This window comes from Crocodylus porosus, unplaced genomic scaffold, assembly GCF_001723895.1.
Source record: "Crocodylus porosus isolate Cpor-Errol unplaced genomic scaffold, CroPor_comp1, whole genome shotgun sequence".
Lineage (NCBI taxonomy): Eukaryota > Metazoa > Chordata > Crocodylia > Crocodylidae > Crocodylus > Crocodylus porosus.
Genome location: NW_017728893.1, coordinates 172,989 through 193,333, shown reverse-complemented (window position 1 = coordinate 193,333; position 20,345 = coordinate 172,989). Strand labels below are relative to the sequence as shown.

The following is a 20,345-nucleotide window of genomic DNA, read 5'->3' as shown; positions in this document are numbered from 1 at the left end:
GTGCCTGTGCCAGGGTCAAGGTCCTGGGGCTTCTGCAGCAGCTTGGACATGGCCCCTCCTGCCTGGAGCCGCCCAGCTCGGACCTCCATGTCTCGGCTATCCCGGCTCTATACATAGCTCGCGGCTCCCAGGACATGGAGGATCCACCTGTTCCCTGCGCCACCCCCATCCCCACAGGCCTCAATAGCTTCAGTGTAAGCTGGGACAACTGCGGGCAGACAACTGCTGCAGGCGGGTGTTAGGCCGAGCTGCCCGCCCTGGCCTGGGCACAGATCTCCGGGCCGGTTTGCAGCTGCCGCCACTGCAGCTGTAGCAAATGCAGCACTCTAGCATGTCCCCAGGGAGGGTGTGGGGTGAGGGTGAGGAATCAGAGCTTTCATCTCCGCCACCTGCACGGCTCATTTGCACACATGCAAAGCGGGCAGACGAGGGTCCCTCTCCTAATGCCCTTCCCCCACGGGCACGGTTTATAGGGACTCCTCCCTGGGTTAAGCTGGGGAACGCCCCATCATGCAGCAGGGAGTCCCCATGGCAGGGATCCAGGTGCATGAACCCCTGCCCTGAAACTCTGTGCTTCCAGCCAAGCCAGACCTGGAGGGCTCAGAGGCTACGAAGCCCTTTATCTCGGGGACTAGAGAAGTAGGAACGCTGGGATCAATCTGTGCTCTCATAGGCAAGGCTCTGTGATAGCTGCGCTGGCATCCAGGATGCTGAGTTTCACTGCCCTGCCTTGCTACAGCTTCCCTTAATCCATCTGTGCCTCAGTTTCCCCAGGTTGTCTTGTGGGGCCATCTTTGTATTGTTGGCACAGTGGGGCAGAGATTTGCCATGTCTCCCATACAGCCCGAAGTGTGGCTGGGCTTCAGCCATTGCAATTTAAACAGTCGGACCGAGGCAGGTGCTGGGAGCGGCGTTTAGGGACGTGGGCACCTGGTGGAGAGAGCCTGCGGCTTCTGTTTTGAAAAGCCGGCGCAAGGGCAGGGACGTAGCTGGGGGCAAAGTCCCCCTTGGCTGTGGCTTTGAACAGGGTCGAGCTTCAAAGCAAGTGCGGAGAGCTTTGACTTTTCCCCCTCATTACCCTGAGATCTTGCATTACTATGCTGGAGCGTTAGTGCGGGGGCAGTGGCACTGTGTCCATCTGGCGTGGGGCCAGACGCATGGCCGTGCCAATGGGGAGCATTTCTGAGAGCAGAAGGGCCCCTTCTCTAGCGCCTGGGAACGCGAGTGCCCGAGGGGGGCTGGCCTTGGCCTCCCAGCGGCTCCTTCCACCTCCCAAGGCCCTGCAGTCCAGGCGTGCTAGGGCCATGGCAGAGCTGGGCGTGCTCCCGCGGCTGGGATCGTCCCTCCCAGCTCCCAGGATGGCCCCTGTCCCTAAGGACAAGACTCAGCATCTGATTTCTTGAATCAGGACAGGACATGTCCTCCAGAGCCCTCCTGTGCCTGGCTGGGATCCCCCTGTCCCCATGGGGCATCACCTTGCCTGCCTCTAGGTCACGGGCACGCTGCAGCCTTGGAGGTGGCTGGCAGTGCTGGGTGGGTCCCCACACAGGTCACATGACTCGAGACCGTTAGCAGCAGGCACTGAGCAAACAGCAGCGTGTTCAAACATCGCAGTGCGGCACCTGCTTGGTCAGGCAGAGCTGGGTTGCGTCCTCCAGGCCCTTTCCAGGGGACGAGATCCCCTCCGGTTGAACTCTTCAGGCCCCACAAACCTGGTGCTGCCGGGCTCAGGGCCTCCACTTGGCCAGCCTGTTGCATTTAAACACTAGAGAAATGGTTTTCCCCTCCCAGTAAGCCCCAGCTCCGGGAGTCCTGGGGTTCCAGCAGGAGTTTAGCTTTCCTCAGAGCAAATCTGTAGTCGCTGGTGGTCGTGCCCCAGTGCAAAATGGGCACAAAGGCCCGCAGAGCATCACCTGCATCTTTACCCACCCCTGAGATGTGTCCCAGGCAGCGCTGGGTTGGTGGTACCAGCCCAGGCAGAGCCCGGTCTCCTGCATTCGCCCACTGCCGTTTCTGTGAGGATTTGCCCCAGATCCTTGCAGCTGAGGCAGAGAACTGGAAGGGCCCTGTCCTGTGGCACAGGGAAGATGTGGGCACTGCCCCTGTCGCTACAGGGAAGGAGGTGGTGGAAGAAAGGATCATAGCAAAGCTCCCCAGGCTCTGATCTGGGTGGGGGTATTTCCTCCCTGGAGTCTCCTGCTCCGACACCTCCTTTTCCCCTTGGCCCCGGGCCTGCATTGGCAGCCCAGAGGGGTCCCGTGCCAGTCGGGCCCTGGCTCAACCCCAGCCTGCTACACCCTTGGTGCCATGCAGAGAGAGGAGCTGCAGGCAGCACCGTGTCCGCAGGACTCGGGGAGCCCGTGTGCTGCAAGGGGAAGCGAGCCCGTGGGTGGCTGCTTTCAAGCCTGCTCCTCACCTTGGTCTCCGTCACCACAAAGCCACAGAGGAGGTGGCAGAAACCACAAGCCAGCCCATAGTGCTGTCACTGCAAGACGCAGCCCAGCCCGTGGCCCTGCTCCTAGGTAAGACATCCCCAAGGGGGACGGGGGAAACTGAGGCAGGGGGTCAGATGCAGACCTGGAGCCTGTGCTCTTGGCCCCAGTGCCCTCCTGGCTGGAGCTGGCAGCTCTTTCTCCATGCCCAGGTGGAGCTAAGGTAGCAAAGGAGCAAACCAGGCAGGGTATAGCTGAGGTTGGCAGCAGCCAGCTGTGACCTGTGGTCACCCCAGTTCCCGATGTACTCGGGACTCCCAATCAGTCTCCGCCGTGCTTGGAAAACAAGGTGCCAGTATTCACCCTGGACCCCGGATCCAGCCTCAGGCAGTTGCTCTGCACACAGCAGCTCTGTGCCCCTGGGGCCTTGTTGCAGCCGTCTCCATATCTGCAGGCAGATGGGTGCGGGCTGGGGGGGGTCCGGGGCTGGGGATGCCTGGGTTCGATTCCTGGCCCTTTGGGATACCCCGCGAGGCCTGACGCTCCCTGCCTGGGCTGTGGGGCAGTCCCTCCCGCCAATGCAGGGCACGGGGAGCGAACCCCCCTTGTCCTGGGGCCTGGGCAGGCAGCGGGGTGGATCTGAGCCCCGCCGCACCGTGCCACGTTTCTAGACACAGCAACAGCTGGGCGCGGTGGGGGCGATGACTCACTCCCGAAACGGGCTCCGGAGCTGCTGCCAACGCTGGCGTCGCTGGGCCTTTCTTCTCCTTCCTGCCTCATGCAAAGCAAATGCCCGCGGCCTTGCAGCAATGTAAATAAGTCCCCGGCCTTTATCGGGCTCTCTCTCCGCCAGCCACAATATAAACCCCTTTTTGTTCCAGGCCGTGGCTCCTCTGCGCTCTCTTTTTCTTTGAAACCAAGATCCCGGCAGGCCCTGCTCTTCCCTGTGGCAGAGTTTGTCCCTTGAATGCTTACAATCTCTGTGTGCGCAAAGGGTGTGGGTGTGTATCAGTGGGTGCCGGGAGCTATTTCTCCCTGCTTTTCCATCCCAGCAGCCCAGGGTCATAGCCATGACCCCCTTAGAAGAGCAGGGGTGCGGGGTTAGGGAGGGCAGAGAGATGGCTCTGAGCCCTCTGCAGCATCTGGCCCCAGAGCTGCCCTGGTAGAGGGGCCCTTGGCTGCAGGCACTGCGGTGCAGCACCCCCCTGCCCGGAGAACCGGGCCATCTAACATCTGGGGGCTTCGGGGCCTCCGTGCCAAGGCAGGGAGACAGAGGAGAGCCAGACTTTCCACATCTGGGCATGACCATCCTCTGGGACACGCACAGCTGTTCTGCAAATGAGGCCTGCAGAAAAGACACACAAAGGCGACGGGAGCCTGGATCCTTTGACACAGGCTGGCGTAGCAGCGGGGAAACGGGGATTGGGCGAGATGTTGGCAACTCGGCGTGTTAGTCTCCTCCTGAGGCCGCCTTGCCCTTTGCACCGTGGGACCCACGATGGGTCCGTGTCTCTGGTGGTCCAGGGTCCTGGATTCGCGAAACTCCCAGCTGCTGCCGTGGGAAGTCGATTCCCGCGTCGTGGGGTTGTGGGCCACAGGGATACGTGAATCAAACCTCCTCCCAAGGTATAGGGCGCCTCGATCGTGTCCTGGCTCGGGGATGATCTTGATGGGCAATCGAAGCGAGCAGCCCAGAGCCAGTAAGGACCAACAGGGCATTCACAGTTGCCTTGTTAGTGCTATTTTCTTGATGAGTTTTTTGTTTCCAGTGGCTTTTAGCAGCTTGGCAAAGGGCAGGCAGCTGTTCCAGCTGTGAAGCTGCCTCGGGTTAGAAACCCCAATATTATAGGCAGACTGGGGCAAAGTAATGTAGTGGGCAGATGCCACCAGCCCCAGACCAGGGGAGAAACATTACCCTGTAACATCCATGTGCGTCTTGCCTGGGACACCTACAGGTTAGAGGCAAGCAGGCCTAGTGGGGAGGTGCAATAATAGCTACTGACCCGCTAAAGTTACCCCGGATTAGTGGAGCGTCTGTCTGCACCCAAGCGGGGTGTAGTGGCCGAAACCGATAAAGAGCTACCCAAGGGAGAGTGGCTGGAAGTCGTGGGAGGGTGGCGCTCGGAGCTGTACGGGCAGGCATTCACACGCAGCGCTGTCTGCTGACTCGCACGGCTGTTAGAGAACAGAGGCCCCATTTACAAGGCAGGACATGGGCGGGTCTCGGCCCCGGTTCCCACGCGGCGAGGAGGGGCACTGGGGTGGCGGTGGGAGCTCCTTGGTTGTCCGGGGAGGACTCAGGCAAGGCACAGAGGGGCTGGGGGGTCCCAGGATGAACTGGGCCGGAGCAGCTGGCTGGCACCAGAGGACCTGAGCTCCTGGGAGAATCCACTGAGGGAGGGAGTCTGGATGGATACCAGCAGTGCTGAGTCCAGTGCCTGCCCCTGTGTGCCGGGCTTCCCCCCGTCAGACCGCAGCTGTACAGCTTCCTGGGGAAGTCGGCTGAGTCTCCCAGCCCCCACCCCGGGGGAAGCCAAAATGGATCTTCCCTAACCCAGAGGGGAAACTGAGGCACGGAAAAGCCAGCAGCTGCAAAGCTGTGAAGAGAACCCAGGTGTCCTCGCCCCCTTCCCCCTTGCTAAAGCTGCTGGCCTGGCTGCCATGCGCTTTTCCTGCGGGCACTGCTGCATTCCCGGGTGCGAGTGGCACGTGAGCGTCCCTGCCAGCTGGGGGGATGTGGCGGGAAGCAGGGGCAGACTCGGAGCCCGGGCTCCTGAGTTCTGTCTTCATTGGAGCGATGTTGTCCAGCTGTTGGAGCAAAGGTTGCAATTCTGGCTCAGGTGTTAGCAAAATAACATCCCTACCCCCCCCCACACGCACACACGTGCACTCTCTTCTGTGCCTCAGTTTCCCTGCCTGGGGCAGGCGCCTTCATTGTCGCCCTCAGGAGGTTGCATGTGGCGGGTCTCAGAGCGATGCACCACCCAGGGCTGGGCCTGGCGTCAGGGCTCCGGGGTTTGCAGCTGGTAGAGGAGTTTGCTGTAGATGGGGGATCCCTATGAATGCCTCCTGCCCTGGGCAGCATCTCTCGGCCCTTTTGCAGGGTAGGGGCCTGTTGTCCTGGGCAGGGGGCTGCATCTTCTTGCTAGACTCCCATGTTCCCTGCTTGGGGCCTCCTGACTCATCCCAGCAAAGCCCTCTCCCTCCCTGCTGCCAGGGCCCTGCAGCCTCTTCCCCAGTTTCCATTTTGAGCTGGCAGCCGCGGCAGGGCTGACTCATCTGAGCTAGCCCCTGGTGCCAGGACAGTGGGCGTGGGCCCCGTTGTTCTCCCCCATGTGGCTTCCATGTCTTGGGCAAAGCCCCACACACGTGCTGGCAAATACTGATGTGCTGCAGGCAGCAGGGCTAGTGGTGGGGTGAGAGCAGGCAGCATTGAGGGTGCTTGCATGTGTGTGTGCTTGCACGCGTGCATGTGTCCTGACTGCCTAGGTTGTGTACGTGTTGCAAATACCTGGGTTTTCCGTGTGTTTGCACATGTCCCAAATGCCTAGGTCCGCTCTGTGTGCGTGTGCGTGTGTCCCCCAAATGCCTGGGTCCAGTGTGTGTGTGTCCATCCCAAATGCCTGGGTTCGGGTGTGTGTGTGTCCTGAATGCCTGGGTTCACTCTGTGTGTGTCCCAGACAGCTGGCCAGCTGGGTCGTGTGTGTGTGGTGAGAGACCAGCTGGGGAGCTGTGTTTATGTGAATGTATGATACAGCAAGTGGAGTGGGGGGTGCATGTGTACATCTGTGTGACGTGGTGGGGAGGGGTCTGTGTATATGATTGGGTGGGGAATTGTGTATGTATGAGTGAGCCAGGGAGGTTGTGTGCGTGTGCATGTGTGCCTGGGAGGGGCTGTTTGTATGTGTGGCCATGTTGAAAGTGATATGGCAAGCATGGTGTGTGTGCACGTGTGATGTGGTGTGGGGGTGTGATGTGGTGGGGGATTGTGTGCGTGTGTCTGTGCATGCCTGTACCGGGGCAGGGAGTGCACACGTAGCTGCACCATCACTGTTGCTGTTCCCCACCGTACTGCCGGGGCCTCCAGCTACCTCCAGGCCCCAGCTGGGCCAGACGTGGGTGCCCATAAATCCAGCAGAGCCTAATGGGCTGTGTCGAGGGGGATTTCCAGCAGTGAGGGGTCGGGCAGCTGAGGGAGGATGCTTTGCCAGGGACCTGGGAGAGCAGGAAGCCGCCCTTCCTCTACGGATCTCAAGGGCCCAGCTTCCTTTTCAGGACTTGTCACCAGCATTTCGCGCCTTCCTCCACCCCCCTCTCATCCCAGCTTTTAAAAGCACGGTTTGAAGGCAGAAATGACCGGACTTCAGCTTCCCATTTTCACTGGAAATCTCCCTTTACTGCACGGTGCTGGCTCTTTGCTGCAGTCTCAGAAAGTAGCAGAGGGGAACATCTAATTCTGGGTGGAGGAAGCGGATTTTAATTCATAGGGGAAAAAAAAAATACAAGTTCTTAATATTTTCCATAGGTGCTGCCAGCTGGAGCCAAGCAGACCCCAGCCAGACTCTTGGTTTTGCTTGTGGGTGTGTGGCCCATTTCTGGTGCTCGCAGGTCTCCCTGCTTCCTGGGGTCCTCCCAGCGGCCTGGCAGGATGCGCAGGGCAGGGGGAGGCATGCAGATGTGCACTGCTGTGCAGCGCAGCAAGATTTATGGGTCCCCTGTTAGGAGATGGGGCTGTTTACCCAGGCTCTTGGCAGGGCCCGTACTGAGCCGAACATGGGATGAATGAGTCAGATGCCGGGAGCAACTCCCCGGTCCCAGCCCCAGTGCCGCATTGTGCCGCTTTCCGGACCAGTGTTTTTGTCCCAGACACGTTTCAGCTGGGGCGCAGCACCCCCCTTCCTCCTACCGCCCAGGGGTGATGGGAGACGGGACACTCAGGATCTTTCCTTGGCTCTAGGAGGCAGGATGTCGGGGATCTTCCCCCCGCTCTCGGGCTCTGACCGGACTCCTGGGTTCCAGCAATGTGTTCCTCGTACACCTGGTTTTGCCTCCGTGCCTCAGTTTTTCCATCTGTGCCAGTAACCCAGGGCACGCCCAGGTTGGCAGGGAGTCGCACCAGCCCTTTTTGGCGTGGCTCCCCACCCTGCAGCTCTCAGCAGATCTCGGGCTGGAAGCTGAGACCTTAGGGGAGTGGGTAGATGAGATGAGTGGGAAGCCCGCGGACCGCTCCGTTAGCAGGAGGGCTGAGTCAGCCCTTCCGCTCCGGACTGGTCGTGCTGGAGTTGGCATTTCATGCAGCTTTCATCTAGAAACAGGGACGGGGCAGAGGGGGTGGTGACACCTAGCTTCCTCCCGGCTTGCCAGGACCCGGTCAGCTCCGCTCAGCAGGAAAAGAGCATCGCCCTGGTGCAACGGGAGCCCTCGTGATGAGGAAGTGCCTGAACTGTCATGGGAGCGTGGAGGCAGTGTCACGCCATTCGCAGGGATCCCCCGGCACGTCCTCCGGATGCAGGCAGCTCGAGGGTGCAGGCACTGCTGGTGTCAGGATAGGGAGTGGGGTCCCCAGGCGTCCGGCTTTTGCTCTACGTTGCGTTTGCTCGGTTCACGGGTTTAACTCCTGCAATCTAAGCAAGCTGCACGCTCGTGGCTGCGTTCTCCTGCTTACCTGGGTGCCTTTCACCCTCCCTCTCCAAGCCAAGCCCTGATCTGGGCGCTGCTAGGTCCTTCCCCACCCCTGCCTTGCCCTGGGGGCTGGGAAGGGTGGGGGCACTGGGAGGCAGAGCCTGGGTTGTATGAGCCTATTGTGACTCACCAGCCTGAGGCTGGTGTGGCTCTGGGGTGCTGAGTTCCTCCCGGGGACCCAGGCTGCCCTGCAGAGAGAGCCTGGGCCTCAGTGGACGCTCCACCTAGCACCTTTGGGCCCTTCCTCCTGTAGAAGGGGATCTGTCTTGTCTATTCAGGCACGTACAGCGCCTGGCACAGCAGCACCTGATGGCAGTGGGGCCAGCCTGGAAGAGCAGAGATGGGCCTCATGGATCGGCCCAAATCCTGCTCTGGCCAGTTCCCCGTCCTTCCTACACCAGCTCCCGTTCACGTGTCCGTAACACCCCAGCAGCGAGGGCAGAAATCTCCTCTTCCATCTGCTGCTTAGAGGATCTTTCTCTGGCCTCTTCAGCCGCTGGCCAGGTAGAGAAGCCCCTTATAGACCGACCCAACCAGAGACGCGTGTTTTCAGAAGCCTTCATTCTTTTCATTTTCGCCTTGCAGACTCGATCTTAATCTTCCTCCCGTGTCCTAACGGAAACTTGGCCCTGATCTTGCAGCCGCACTTGGATTTTCTCCCGGTTTCACCATGTTGGGATTTTTTTTTCCGTTTCTGCATTTAAAAGTTTAAAAATAAACAGGCTGGAGGCCCCATCGCTTCCCTCGCTTGTGTGCGCTCCCGCCATCTCTCTCGATCTCAAGTTTCCTGGTGAATCTGTCTGTAGATCTCGATAAATCTCCCCCTTTACAGCGAAGTCAAGAGGGGATACGGGCCGGATCCACTGGCTGTAATGAAACAGGAGCTGCAGTGCAGAGGGTAGTTTTTAGCCAGCAGGGACCCAAGTTCAAATCCCCACTCCACCACTGGGGATGTCTCAGTGCCTCAGTTTCCCTGTCCAGGCAGCAAGGATTAGCAGCACTGCTGATCCTCACGGGGAGGCAGACGAAAGGGGACGGCTACCTCAGCCAGCTGGAGTTGTGGGGAGGGTGAAGCCAACTCAGAGGGACAAAAATCCAGCGGTTTTTCGGGCCTCCCCACAAATGAGGAGAGCAGGATCAGGCCCATCCCAGCAGCTCCACATGAACGAGCGGCAGCTGGGCTTCTGGAAAAACCGGATTCTTCCCTACCCAGGTCATGGGGTTGGGCAAAGCCGTGAGGTCCAGTCGCCGCCGGCTCAGCGCAGGTTGAAACGGAGCGACGGGTATTTCGTCAAATTTCATCTTCCTGCCCTTTAGCACCGTTCCTCAAACACTGCCCTGGCGAGGCCGGCGTGCGGCTGGAAGGCTGCAAAGACCTCGCTGTAACGCAGCCTCGCCAGCCTCCGGCGGGCCAACAAATCGCGACATTCAGCGCAGAAATCCCGAGATGTTTTAAGCCGGCCTTAGGGTTTGCAATTCACCTGCGGGGTTTTGGGGGTCATTTTCTGAGGTGTCGGGAGTGGTGTTTTCCCATCCATCTCTCATGCAAGGAGAGGAGAGCACCTTTGAATGGAAAGCTGAGGCTGGAAAGGAAACTCTCTGTGCAAGCCAGGAGAGTCGGTGACCCTGTGCACTGTTAGTCCGGTCGGTTTGGGCGGTGACCATGACACAATACCAGTCCGATCTCGGGGGGGGGGGGCGTGCCTTTGTGTGTTTGTGTGTGCGTCTGTGTGTACCCTGTTGTTGGCAGTCATGGTCCAAAGGGAACGTGCCGTAGTTAGCTGGATCCGTGCCGGTTGGACAGATCACCTGGTTTGCAATTGCAGCACAAAGCCATCCGCTGTCTTTAGCCCCTTCCTTCAGATGGGCCTTGCAAGAGAGCCCAGCACACACCCTTCACCACAGCAAAGGGACCCATGATGCATCCCAAGAGGACCCCAAACCCGTCTGGCTGCCCAGACCCTGTGGCAGCACTGGCGACAATGGCCTTTTCTCCGTCTTTGATCCCTTTGTTTCAATGGCTGCGGAGGCAGGGCCCAAAGGAGGGGCTGGACCCCCGGAGCCCTTGAAGGGTGACAAAGAAAGCGCTCTACTGTGAACAGTCAGTCATCTGGGGGTGGAGGGGGGGAGCGCCAGGGGGATGAAGGGGCCAGTGTATGTGCACGTGTGCGATGAGTGCCTGGATACAAGAGTGACCCCATGACGGTTCTTCCCGGGGTCCCTGCACACACCAGCTCCGCCACCGACTGCCCGTGTAAGCTCAGGCAAGTCCCTCCTCAGTTTCCCAGCTGTAGCTGGAGCAGGGTGGCCAGGGTGATGGGGGGCACTCTGCTCTGAGACGCACCAGGGTCTGTCCAGGGTACAAAGCCCCCCCCATCTCCCCCAGCGCCTTCCAGTTCCTCCTGCTGGGTCCTTAGTCACCAGTGCCTTTGAGGAACTTGGAGAGAGGAGGACTTGTGGTGTTAGGGAGGGGAAGCTGACAGCAGACAGCCTGTGACATGGGACAAACCACTGCCAGGACAAGCAGCCGTGGGAATGGAGCGTGCAGAGCCGCTGCAGGGGCTGGACCTGGAGGAGAGGAACCGAGGGGGAGGGGTTAGAGATGGACCAACTGAGGCAGAGCTATCTCTACAATGGACTGAGCCCTTCGCTTGCTGATCACACTGCCATGGGCTCCTCCAGGAGGAGAAAGACCCTGGTGGAGGTGCTGGCCTTGCTGCGCCAGGCGCTGCGCATACAGACGGCCCCTGCCCCAAAGCAGTTCAGTCTGTGGGTGTCCAAGATCAAGCGACTCTGCCAAGGTGCCATGGGGGAGCAGGGGGGGTCCAGCTCCGTACCAGCAGTGGGGGGCAGGGGGACATCCCCCTGCCTGCCCCTGCAGGTTCAGATCCAGCCAGGAAGGGGGTAGCCCAGCAGAGTCACCAGCTGAGCCGCGTCCTGCCATGCTGGGCCGGCTGCAGGGGGGTTAGCCTCAGGCTGGCATTGCTGTCCTCTGAGTCACCAGCACAGAAAGGGCTTCACGGCACGGGCTGGGGGGCAGGAGGGGGCTGCAGGCCGGCCGGGGGTGTGTTCAGACAGGCCGGGGCGGTGCTGGTCCAGCGCCAGCTTTCCAAAGAGCTGCTGGAGCGTGCGTCTGTCTGTCTGTCTGGAGGGATACTGGCTGAAAAGCAAGACGGACACCCAGACAGAGAGCTGAACGTCAGAGAAGCCGCTGGAGCCTCTTCTGGTGCCAGCCCTGTGCCCAACCCCTGCCAGCTGTGCCCAGCTGTGGTGCTGGGCTGCTCTGCAGGGTCCCCCGCGGCCAAGGTCATGCCAGGTTGAGGCAGAGCTCCCGTGGCTCCCGGGCCTCAGCCTCTGGGTGACAAAGGGACTCAGTCCACTGTGCCAGGGGGTGGGAGGAGGAGGGCAGCCCGGCTCCTCCAGGCCAGCTCCTTGATTGCCTGCCTGGTATTTTTACCCATGATCTCACGAGGCAGGAGCTCGCTCCAGCTCCCGCCCCCGCAGCCGGCTGCTGGCTCCCGCCTGCGGCTGGAATGTGCTGCTGTCCCCGCCTCGCCTGGGCGAGCAGGGGCCCCGGGGACTCCTCCGGCCCCTTCCTGACTCGACCCTGGGCGTTGGGCACGATGCGCTTTCCACCTTCCAGCCCCGCACCAACTTCCTCCCACTCCCCCATCTCTGCCTCTCCCCCATGAGCAAAAGGAGGGTTGTGGGAGGTGGAGGCAAAGCTTTTTCTACCGCTGGTTCTCCTGGGTGTCTGCTCGCCCTCCGCTCCCTGGGCAGCGGGGACTCGGGAGCTTGGCAGCGGCGGGGGGTGGGATGGGTGAGCTGAGGGGGACCTGCTCTTTGGAAGGAGAAGGGAAGGATGAAGTGCGTCTTGGCTTGCAATCCTGTGCGGGAAGTCAGTAGCCGTCCGTCCTTGCTTGGGGGTCTGCGCCCACTTAGGCCCCCTGGATAAACACTGCACGTCCACGGCGCTTTGTCTCTGCCTCTTCCCAACTGTACCTGCCAGCAGGGAGCCCCTGAAGCTCCCCTCTGCAAAGTAGGGAAACTCAGGCACGGGGTGGCGTGCGACTTTCTTGCAGTTGTCCGGCTGGAAGAGGACCCCAGGAGTCCTGACCCAATGGCAGGGAGAACCCAGGCGTCCTGGTGCTCCAGCCTAGTCCCCAGCAGCGAGGCAGGTTCCTCTGTGCTGGGTTTATCAGTCCTTTGTCCTTAAGTGAGCCGGCGCAGGAGCCCCGGCACAGCCGTGAGCCTCTTTGTAAGGGCGGCCGGGCCCCAACACCCAGCTCCATCTCTGCATGCAGCGCTGGGGTAGACCGTACAATGGGAGGGGCCCGGTGGCAGCATCCTGCGGCTGTCCTGGGGGGTTGGGCTATCGCAGCCCTCCCTCCTGGCTCAGCAGAGCCCTCAGGCCCCAAACCCCAGAGCTGCCCAAGCTACCGCAGGCTCCACTTGCAAGCCAGGGAGGGACTCGGGGGGCCTGCCCCAACGTCTGCACAGCTCGTGCTCCAGCCTTCTCCCCTCTTGTATACCAAGGACCGCGCCCCGTGGGGAGCTTTGGGCAGCCCACAGCAGCATCTAGTGGCCTTGTGCACACGTTGCCTTCGGACCCATCCCCTCTCCCATCCGCAGTGGCTGTTAATCCTCTTGCATTATTTTGCAACTCGGCATCAGACCTTCAAAAGGTTGAAGTTTGCATGGCTTCTGTGATCCAGTTGGATCCCAGACCGCTTCCACGGGTGTCAAGATTTGCTCTGCTCTTGGAGGTCAGGACCAGGCTCCATGATGTGTCAGGATCGGGGCCCTGGAAGCCCAGGGCTGATGCCAACACAGCAGGGGTGGCTGGATATAGGGTCAGGGTGAAGTATGGGGATGAGGGGGGCTGGTTTTAGGATTAATCTGAGTCGGGAGGAATTTTGTGGAGGAACAACTCCTCAGCCCCTTTTCAGGTCAGCATTAACGGAAATGGGAGACTCGTCCCTAGCTTGCTTCTGTGGCCATATGGCTGAGGGCAAGCAAAACTGGGTGGCATCCAAACCCCAAGCCTCCAGGCTTGGGCCTGCACATAGGATGCTCGCCAAAGGATTTGGAAGTATCTGAAGCCCCAGGCGGGGTTGGAGGATGTTTGCTGGCAGCAGGGCCACGTATAGTTCTTGAATGATTCACACAGATTTGGAATTGATTTGGCTGATTTGACTTGGGATACGAAAAATTTTCCTTTAAAAAAAAAAAAAAAAAAAAAGTGCTAAGGGCCAAAATCAGTGGGGGGAAAAGCCAGGTAAAATGTGGAGTTCCAGGTCAAGACGGTGCATTCCTATGTCAGGTTGACCTGGAGTGCACGGAGCTGCCGGCAGCCTCCAACTCAATGCATTTCTATGGGATAATTGATCTAGCATCCAAGGAGCCAGTGGAGGGAGAGCAGAGGCTCTGAGGCCATGTCAGTGCTGGGGTCTGTTGCATTGGGGCGGCTGTGTTGGGGAATACGACACTCATGAGTGTGAAACATGTCCAGCTAGGCCCGTGGCACTGGTGCAAGCCATGTACAAGTGATACACTGTGGGACCCCCTACAGCTAATGCTGTAGCTACAGGGGCCATTTCCCCATGCACATGAAATCCCCAAGCTCCTGGGACATGGTTCTGGGCTGGGGAGATGCTCTGGTTGCACATGGCTGGTATCGCTTCCTCCCCTGATGGCCGCAGTTGCTCTTTTCCAGCAATGCCAAGAAGGAATCGGACCTGCTGTCTGCCCAGTCCCGCCTCAAGGACCTGGAGGCCCTGCTCAACTCCAAGGAGGCCGCACTCACCACTGCCCTGGGTGAGAAGAGGAACTTGGAGAATGAAGTCCGGGAGCTGAGGGCACAAGTAGCCAAGGTGAGCGATGCCAGCCCTGTCCTATAATGGCCTAGGAATCAGGGCTGCTGGGACGCCATTGCCCTGGGGTGGGGGAGTCCGCCAGCCCCAAGGCTGATCTCTGCACTTGAATGGGGACAAGTTATGCAAAGCAAGGGCATGCATATGCATAGCATGAAAATGAAGTGATGCCAGGGTGCAGATTTCCAGCCCAAAACCATGCCCAGGCCTGCTGTGTCAGAGACCCCGGTGCTTCTCCACATCCGCACTCACTCCCTGCTTCCCCCCCCAGCTGGAAGCTGCCCTGAATGAGGCCAAGAAGCAGCTACAGGATGAGATGCTCCGGCGTGTGGACGCTGAGAACCGGCTGCAGACACTCAAGGAGGAGCTGGAGTTCCAGAAGAACATCTACAGCGAGGTGGGCCGGGCTGGGCCGGGCCAAGGAGGGACCCCAGGGGCTGCACCAGGGGATCCCGGGGCTCACGTGCCCGCTTCTCCACCCCCAGGAGCTGCGGGAGACCAAGCGGCGTCATGAGACACGACTGGTGGAGATTGACAACGGGCGGCAGCGGGAGTTTGAGAGCAAGCTGTCCGAGGCGCTGCATGACCTGCGGGCCCAGCACGAGGCCCAAATCAACCTCTACAAGGAGGAGCTGGAGAAGACCTACAGCGCCAAGGTACCGGGGGGAGGAGGGGGTCCAGGACACCTGGGTTCTGTACCCACCCCTGCCGCTACCTCTAGGTGGGTCTGGGATCAGGGTGCCTGGGTCCTATTCCCACCCCTGCCCCTGGCTTTCAGTGCAGCCCTACTCATGTCACCTCCCCTGCCATGTTCAAGTTTCCTTCCTGGGGCTATTTCTCCAGGGCCTGGTGCCTCCCCTTCCTTTCCCCACAGAGCCAATGTTTCCCCCTGCTCTGAGTGCCCTGGCTGGCCCAGAGCCACTGGCACTGCCACGGGTGCCTGCCGTGACTCAGTTTTCCCATCTCAAAAGTCAGAGGCTTCTGGGCTGTTCCCCACCCCCGCGACCCATGTCCCCTTCCACCACCCCCCCACAACCAGTGGCAATTAACTCCTTGGCTTCCAGCTGGAGAACGCCAAGCAGTCGGCAGAGAGGAACAGCAACATGGTGGGCGCCGCCCATGAGGAGCTGCAGCAATGTCGCATCCGCATCGACAGCCTTTCAGCTCAGCTCAGCCAGCTCCAGAAGCAGGTGAGACCTGTCCCCCCCACTGCATCTGTCTGTCCATCCATCCTGTCCCATGTGCCACCAGCTCCCCACCGTGGCCACATCCACTTGCCCCCTCTTTCCCGCTGTCTTGGCTTCGTTTATAGCCTGGCCCAGGATCTGGGCACCCCAAGTGCAGCTGTGTCCCCCCATGAGCTCAGGGGGAGTTTGCCCCATGGACCGAGCCCCCGGCGTGCCTCGTGCTGCCCTCAACCCCGTGCCCTCTGTCCCCAGCTGGCAGCCAAGGAGGCCAAGCTCCACGACCTGGAGGACGCGCTGACGCGGGAGCGGGATACCAGCCGCCGCATCCTGGCCGACAAGGAGCGGGAGATGGCTGAAATGCGGGCACGCATGCAGCAGCAGCTGGACGAGTACCAGGAGCTGCTGGGCATCAAACTGGCCCTGGACATGGAGATCCACGCCTACCGCAAGCTGCTGGAGGGCGAGGAGGAGAGGTGCGGGCACCTGGCGCTGGGGGTGGGAGCATGGACAAAGTAGGGGAGGGTATGACCAAGGAGGGTGGAGATGTGGCCAAAGGGGGTGGGGTCTATCTGGGGGTGTGGCCAAGGATCATGGGAAAGAAGCCATGCTAGGGGTGTGGCCAGTGATTGTGGGGGAGGAGCCTGGTTGGGGTGTGGCCAAAGAGTGGGGGAAGGGCTTGGTTAAGAAGACTCTGATGGGGGTGTGGCCAAAGAGAGTGAGGAGGGGCCTGGTTGAGGATTGGAGGGAGCCTAGTTGGGGGCAAGGCCAATGTCAGTGTGGGAGGAACCTAGCTGGGGACATGTCTTGGGGTGTGGCCGAGGAGGCTGTTGGGGATTGGAAGGAATCTAGTTGAGGGTGTGGCCAATGCAGAGGGGGAGGAGCTGGATTGAGGTGTGGCCAACTCTTGGCCCCGCCCCACCCTTCCCCATCCCACCCTTCGCCTTGCCCTCACCACCTCCCCTCCGCCTGCAGGCTGCAGCTGTCCCCCAGCCCCACATCGCAGAAGAGCGGCTCACGCGGCCACGTGGTGCGCTCCGTATTGCAGAGCTCCTCCAAGAAGCGCAAGCTGGAGGACGGCGAGGGCCGCACCAGCTTCTCACACCACGTGCGCACCAGCGGGCGTGTGGCTGTCGAGGAGGTAGACCTGGCCGGCAAGTTCGTGCGGCTCAGGAACAAGTCCAGCGAGGTAGGGCCGGGCGCTGAGCGATGCCCGCCGCGCCCCCCTGCCAAACGGACCCAGGCTGGGCCTGAGGCTGGATGGGAGACTCCCCCCTTAACCCACCCCCCGGCCCTTCTGCCTCACAGGATCAGGCCCTGGGGAACTGGCAGATCAAGCGCCAGAACGGAGAAGATCCCATCATCTCCTACCGCTTCCCTCCCAAATTTACCCTGAAGGCTGGCCAGGTGGTGACGGTGAGTTGCGAATGCTGTTCTCAGTTAAAGGGCTCATGCCCACAGGCACTGGTGCCCAGTTCTCAGCTGGCCCGTGCTGAGCAAAGCTAACCCGGATGAGGTGTGGTGCTCAGCCCATCATAGACAGTGAGTGTTGGGAAGGACATCAGGAAGTTGCATCTAATCCAACCCCTGCTCAAAGCAGGACCAGCCCCAACTACATCATCCCAGGCAGGGCTTTGTGCAGCCAGGTCTTTAAAAACCTCCAAGGATGGAGACTCCCCCGGCTCTCCACGCAACCTGTTCCAGTGCTTCATCCCTCTCCTAGTGAGAGTTTTTCCTAATATCCAGACTGAACCTCCCTTACTTGAACTGGAGCTCGTTGCTCCTTGTTCTGTCATCTGCCACCGCTCAGAACAGGAGAGCCTAGTTTATCCAACACTGGGATTCGAACCCAGAACCCACTAAACAAAAAGTCCAGGTCTGGTGTGTAGGAAATCCCTTTCCTTTTAGGTGCCAGACTCTTAGCCTCCTCAGCGGGCTCCTGGGGAAGTCCCACATGCCCTCCAGGAAGGAGGTAGGGAGGGCGGTTATGGTCCCGTTAGCACCACTGGCACAAGGTGTGACCGTTGTCTGCCCATGTTCCCTGTAGATCTGGGGCTCGGGGGCCGGTGCAACCCACAGCCCTCCCACGGACTTGGTGTGGAAGGCCCAGAGCTCGTGGGGCACCGGAGACAGCCTGCGGACTGCCCTGATCAACTCCAACGGAGAGGTGAGATGGCGGGAGAGCCCAGGTTGGGGAACTGGGTCTGTGTGTGCCAGGCACAAGCAGGGATGAGTGGAGGGACGAGTGACCCTTGTGGGGTCTCTGAAGCTGTGGCTGCCTCCTGACCTCAACTCCTGCCCCCTTCCCCTGCAGGAGGTGGCCATGAGGAAGCTGGTGCGTACCGTGATCATCAACGACGAGGATGAAGACGATGATGAGGACGGCATGCACCACCATCGTCACCACCATGTGAGTGCCACGCACCTGGAGAGGGGACAGGGCACAGCGGGATGGGGAGACTTGGCCTAGGGCTCCCAGATGATGGATGGACCATGATAGGACCACACTCTGGGGTGGGGAAGCCTCCATCCCCTCCCAGCCTGCTAACAGCAATGAAGGAGAAGCAGGATGAGGTCCATCAAGAGGTTCTCTGCACAGAAGAACCACCACCAGCCATGCTCAGGGCAGGGGACACGGGCTTTGTTCTGGAACACAGTGATGCTGGTGTGGGTGGAAACCGAGCTGCAGGAGATACCCTGTGATGATAGAAGCAAAGCTGAAGGCACTAGCAGGTCAGAGAGTCCAGAGCCAGCTGGGGATGGCGGCTTCAAGCAGGAGCTGGTGCTGAGATCCATCCCCCAGAGACCAGCGCCTCATGTGACGATCCTCTTAGATGGATGCCTGGTTTAATTACCAATGCAATCAGTCCCCTCCTGGGCAAACCCAACACACGTCAGCATCTATCCGGTCAGGAACACCCATGGCTTCTTGTACTGACTCCGGGTCCTGAGAGCCATTTTGGGCTGAGTACAGATAGTCCCTATCCTGGGGCTGGGCTTCCCACAGGTGCAATGACAGGATCCCATCCAACAGCGCAGTCCATGTGCTATCACCAGCACAATCCAAGCCCGAGAGCAAGGTTTGGAGCAGCTCACAATGGAAAGAAGCCTTGTGGCCAGGCTCGGTGGGGCTGGAGATGACCACCCAGAAGCCCTTGATACCCTCGGTGCACCAGGCAGTCTTCGAACGAATCGCAGCCCTGACTGCGACGGCTGTTTTGCTACAGAACAGGCCTGAATCAATGCCCCTATAAAGCCAGGAGAGCAAAGCTGTCTCCCAGCCATGCTTGTTGAGGGGAACTGAAGCTATCCACCCATTCGTATCCAAGTTGGAGTTACATGTAGAAATGCCCCCAAAGCGTCATGTTACTGGGGTAAAAATAAACCCCTAAACCAAGACCCTAAACAAGGAGGCAAGAAGGGATCTCCTCCAGCACCAGGGAAGGCTAATTCCTGCTCATGGAGACCCCTCATTAGCTTTGTTGGGGTGGGTGGGACAGGGTGGGTGTTGCTGGCTGTAAGAATAACCCTGGAGAAGGTGGTGTTTCCTCAAGATGAGGTCCCCGGCTCCCCTCCAGAAGGTGCTCAGGGCAGCCGTATCTCTCTTTCACCTCCATCCAGGCCCACTGCAGCGGGTCAGGGGACCCCGGTGAGTATAACCTGCGCTCCCGTACTGTGGTGTGTGGCACCTGTGGCCAGCCAGCCGAGAAGTCCGGCACTGGGACCCAGAACGCCGGTACTGCATCCTCAGGCTCGTCCACTGCCAGCGTCACCATCACTCGCAGCTACCGCAGCCTCGGGGGTACCGGTGGGAGCACCAGTGGCCTGGGTGAAAATCTGGTGACCAGGTCCTACATCCTGGGGAACGCCAGCCCACGCAGGCAGGTCAGTGTGGCAGGGAGCAGCAGGGGGCTTGAGGGACCCGGGTGTCCGGAGCGCTGGACCGATGGGTATCGTGCCTCTGTGGGCTACAGTGAGTAGAAACCAGCCCTCTTGAGTGCAGCAGGTCTGGAGAGGAGAAGACTGAGGTGGGATTTGATAATAGTCCTCAAATAATCAACAGTGCCCTTGTTGCCAAGAAGGTTAATGGCATCCTGGGCTGCATTGGTAGGAGTGTTGCCAGCAGGTGGAGGGAAGTGATTATTCCCGTGTTCGGCACTGGGGAGGCCAGCTCTCTCCGCCAGACATCCGGGTCCTGTATCCAGTTTTGTATCCACTACAGAAAGGATGTGGACAAGTTGGAGAGAGTCCAGTGGAGGGCAACAAAAATGGTTCGGGGACTTGGTGACAGGACTTGCAAGGAGAGGCTGAGGGACCTGGGCTGATTTAGCCTGGAGAAGAGAAGACAGAGAGGGGATATAATAGAAGCCTTCAACTCCCTGCAGGGGGTTGCAAAGAGGCTGGAGCTGGACTGATCTCAGTGGGGGCAGATAGCAGGACAAGGAGCAATGGGCTCCACTTGCAGCAGGGGAGGTTTAGGCTGGATATTAGGAAAAACTTTCTCAGCAGGAGGGTGGTGACGCACTGGAACAGGTTCCCCAGAGAGGTGGTGGAGTCTCCATCTTTTTTAAACATGGGGTAGACAAAGCCCTGGCTGCGATGATGCAGTTGGGGCTGGTCCTGCTTTGAGCAGGGGCTTGGACTAGATGTGACCTCCCAAGGTCCCTTCCCACCCTCCTTGTCTGTGATTCTATGAAATAGCTGAAGGGCAATGACAGCGAAGGTGGAGATGGGCTTTTTTCTGTGGCGTAGGGCTGAGACTAAGAGCAATAGCCTCAAGCTGCAGCAGGGGGACCTGAGGTCAGAGATGAGTTTTCCTCTCTGGAAATGTCCAAGAGCAGGTTGGACAGACACCGGCTGGAATGGGTGCGTCAGGCCTTGACTAGATGCGACTTCATGAGGTCCTTTCCAGCCCTTCTTTGTTTGCTCCTAATTAATTGACAGCTAGATTAATGTTATTAGCTGAAGATTCAATTAATACTATTTGACTAATATTATTACCCCAATATCCTACCATGAATCCGCCTGCTTGCCAGGGTTATCGATGCTGCGTGTCATTTGTAAAGTGGAGAGAATCAGACTGATGATTTCTGTGATGAAAGCAAAGATCTCTTATTAGCAGATCTGAGTATTTCTACTTTGTGATTTCAACATCTTGGAATAAGCAGTGGTAG

The 20,345-nt window shown here is 59.6% G+C and overlaps 1 protein-coding gene across 3 annotated transcripts in view; it reads left to right on the top strand.

Annotated features, from left to right (window-relative positions):
- The window catches only part of LMNA (lamin A/C), a 52,059-nt gene extending 32,837 nt beyond the window's left edge, over window positions 1-19,222 (top strand). For all 3 annotated transcript variants that reach the window (XM_019555403.1, XM_019555395.1, XM_019555407.1), the window contains 10 exons: window positions 13,831-13,987; window positions 14,259-14,384; window positions 14,473-14,643; window positions 15,052-15,177; window positions 15,427-15,647; window positions 16,147-16,360; window positions 16,480-16,587; window positions 17,219-17,338; window positions 17,486-17,581; window positions 18,793-19,222. In XM_019555403.1, the coding sequence (XP_019410948.1) occupies window positions 13,831-13,987; window positions 14,259-14,384; window positions 14,473-14,643; window positions 15,052-15,177; window positions 15,427-15,647; window positions 16,147-16,360; window positions 16,480-16,587; window positions 17,219-17,338; window positions 17,486-17,581; window positions 18,793-19,152 (1,699 nt within the window). In that variant the 3' untranslated portion in view covers window positions 19,153-19,222. The remainder of the gene's footprint in view (window positions 1-13,830; window positions 13,988-14,258; window positions 14,385-14,472; window positions 14,644-15,051; window positions 15,178-15,426; window positions 15,648-16,146; window positions 16,361-16,479; window positions 16,588-17,218; window positions 17,339-17,485; window positions 17,582-18,792) is intronic.
- Window positions 19,223-20,345: the final 1,123 nt, after the last annotated feature.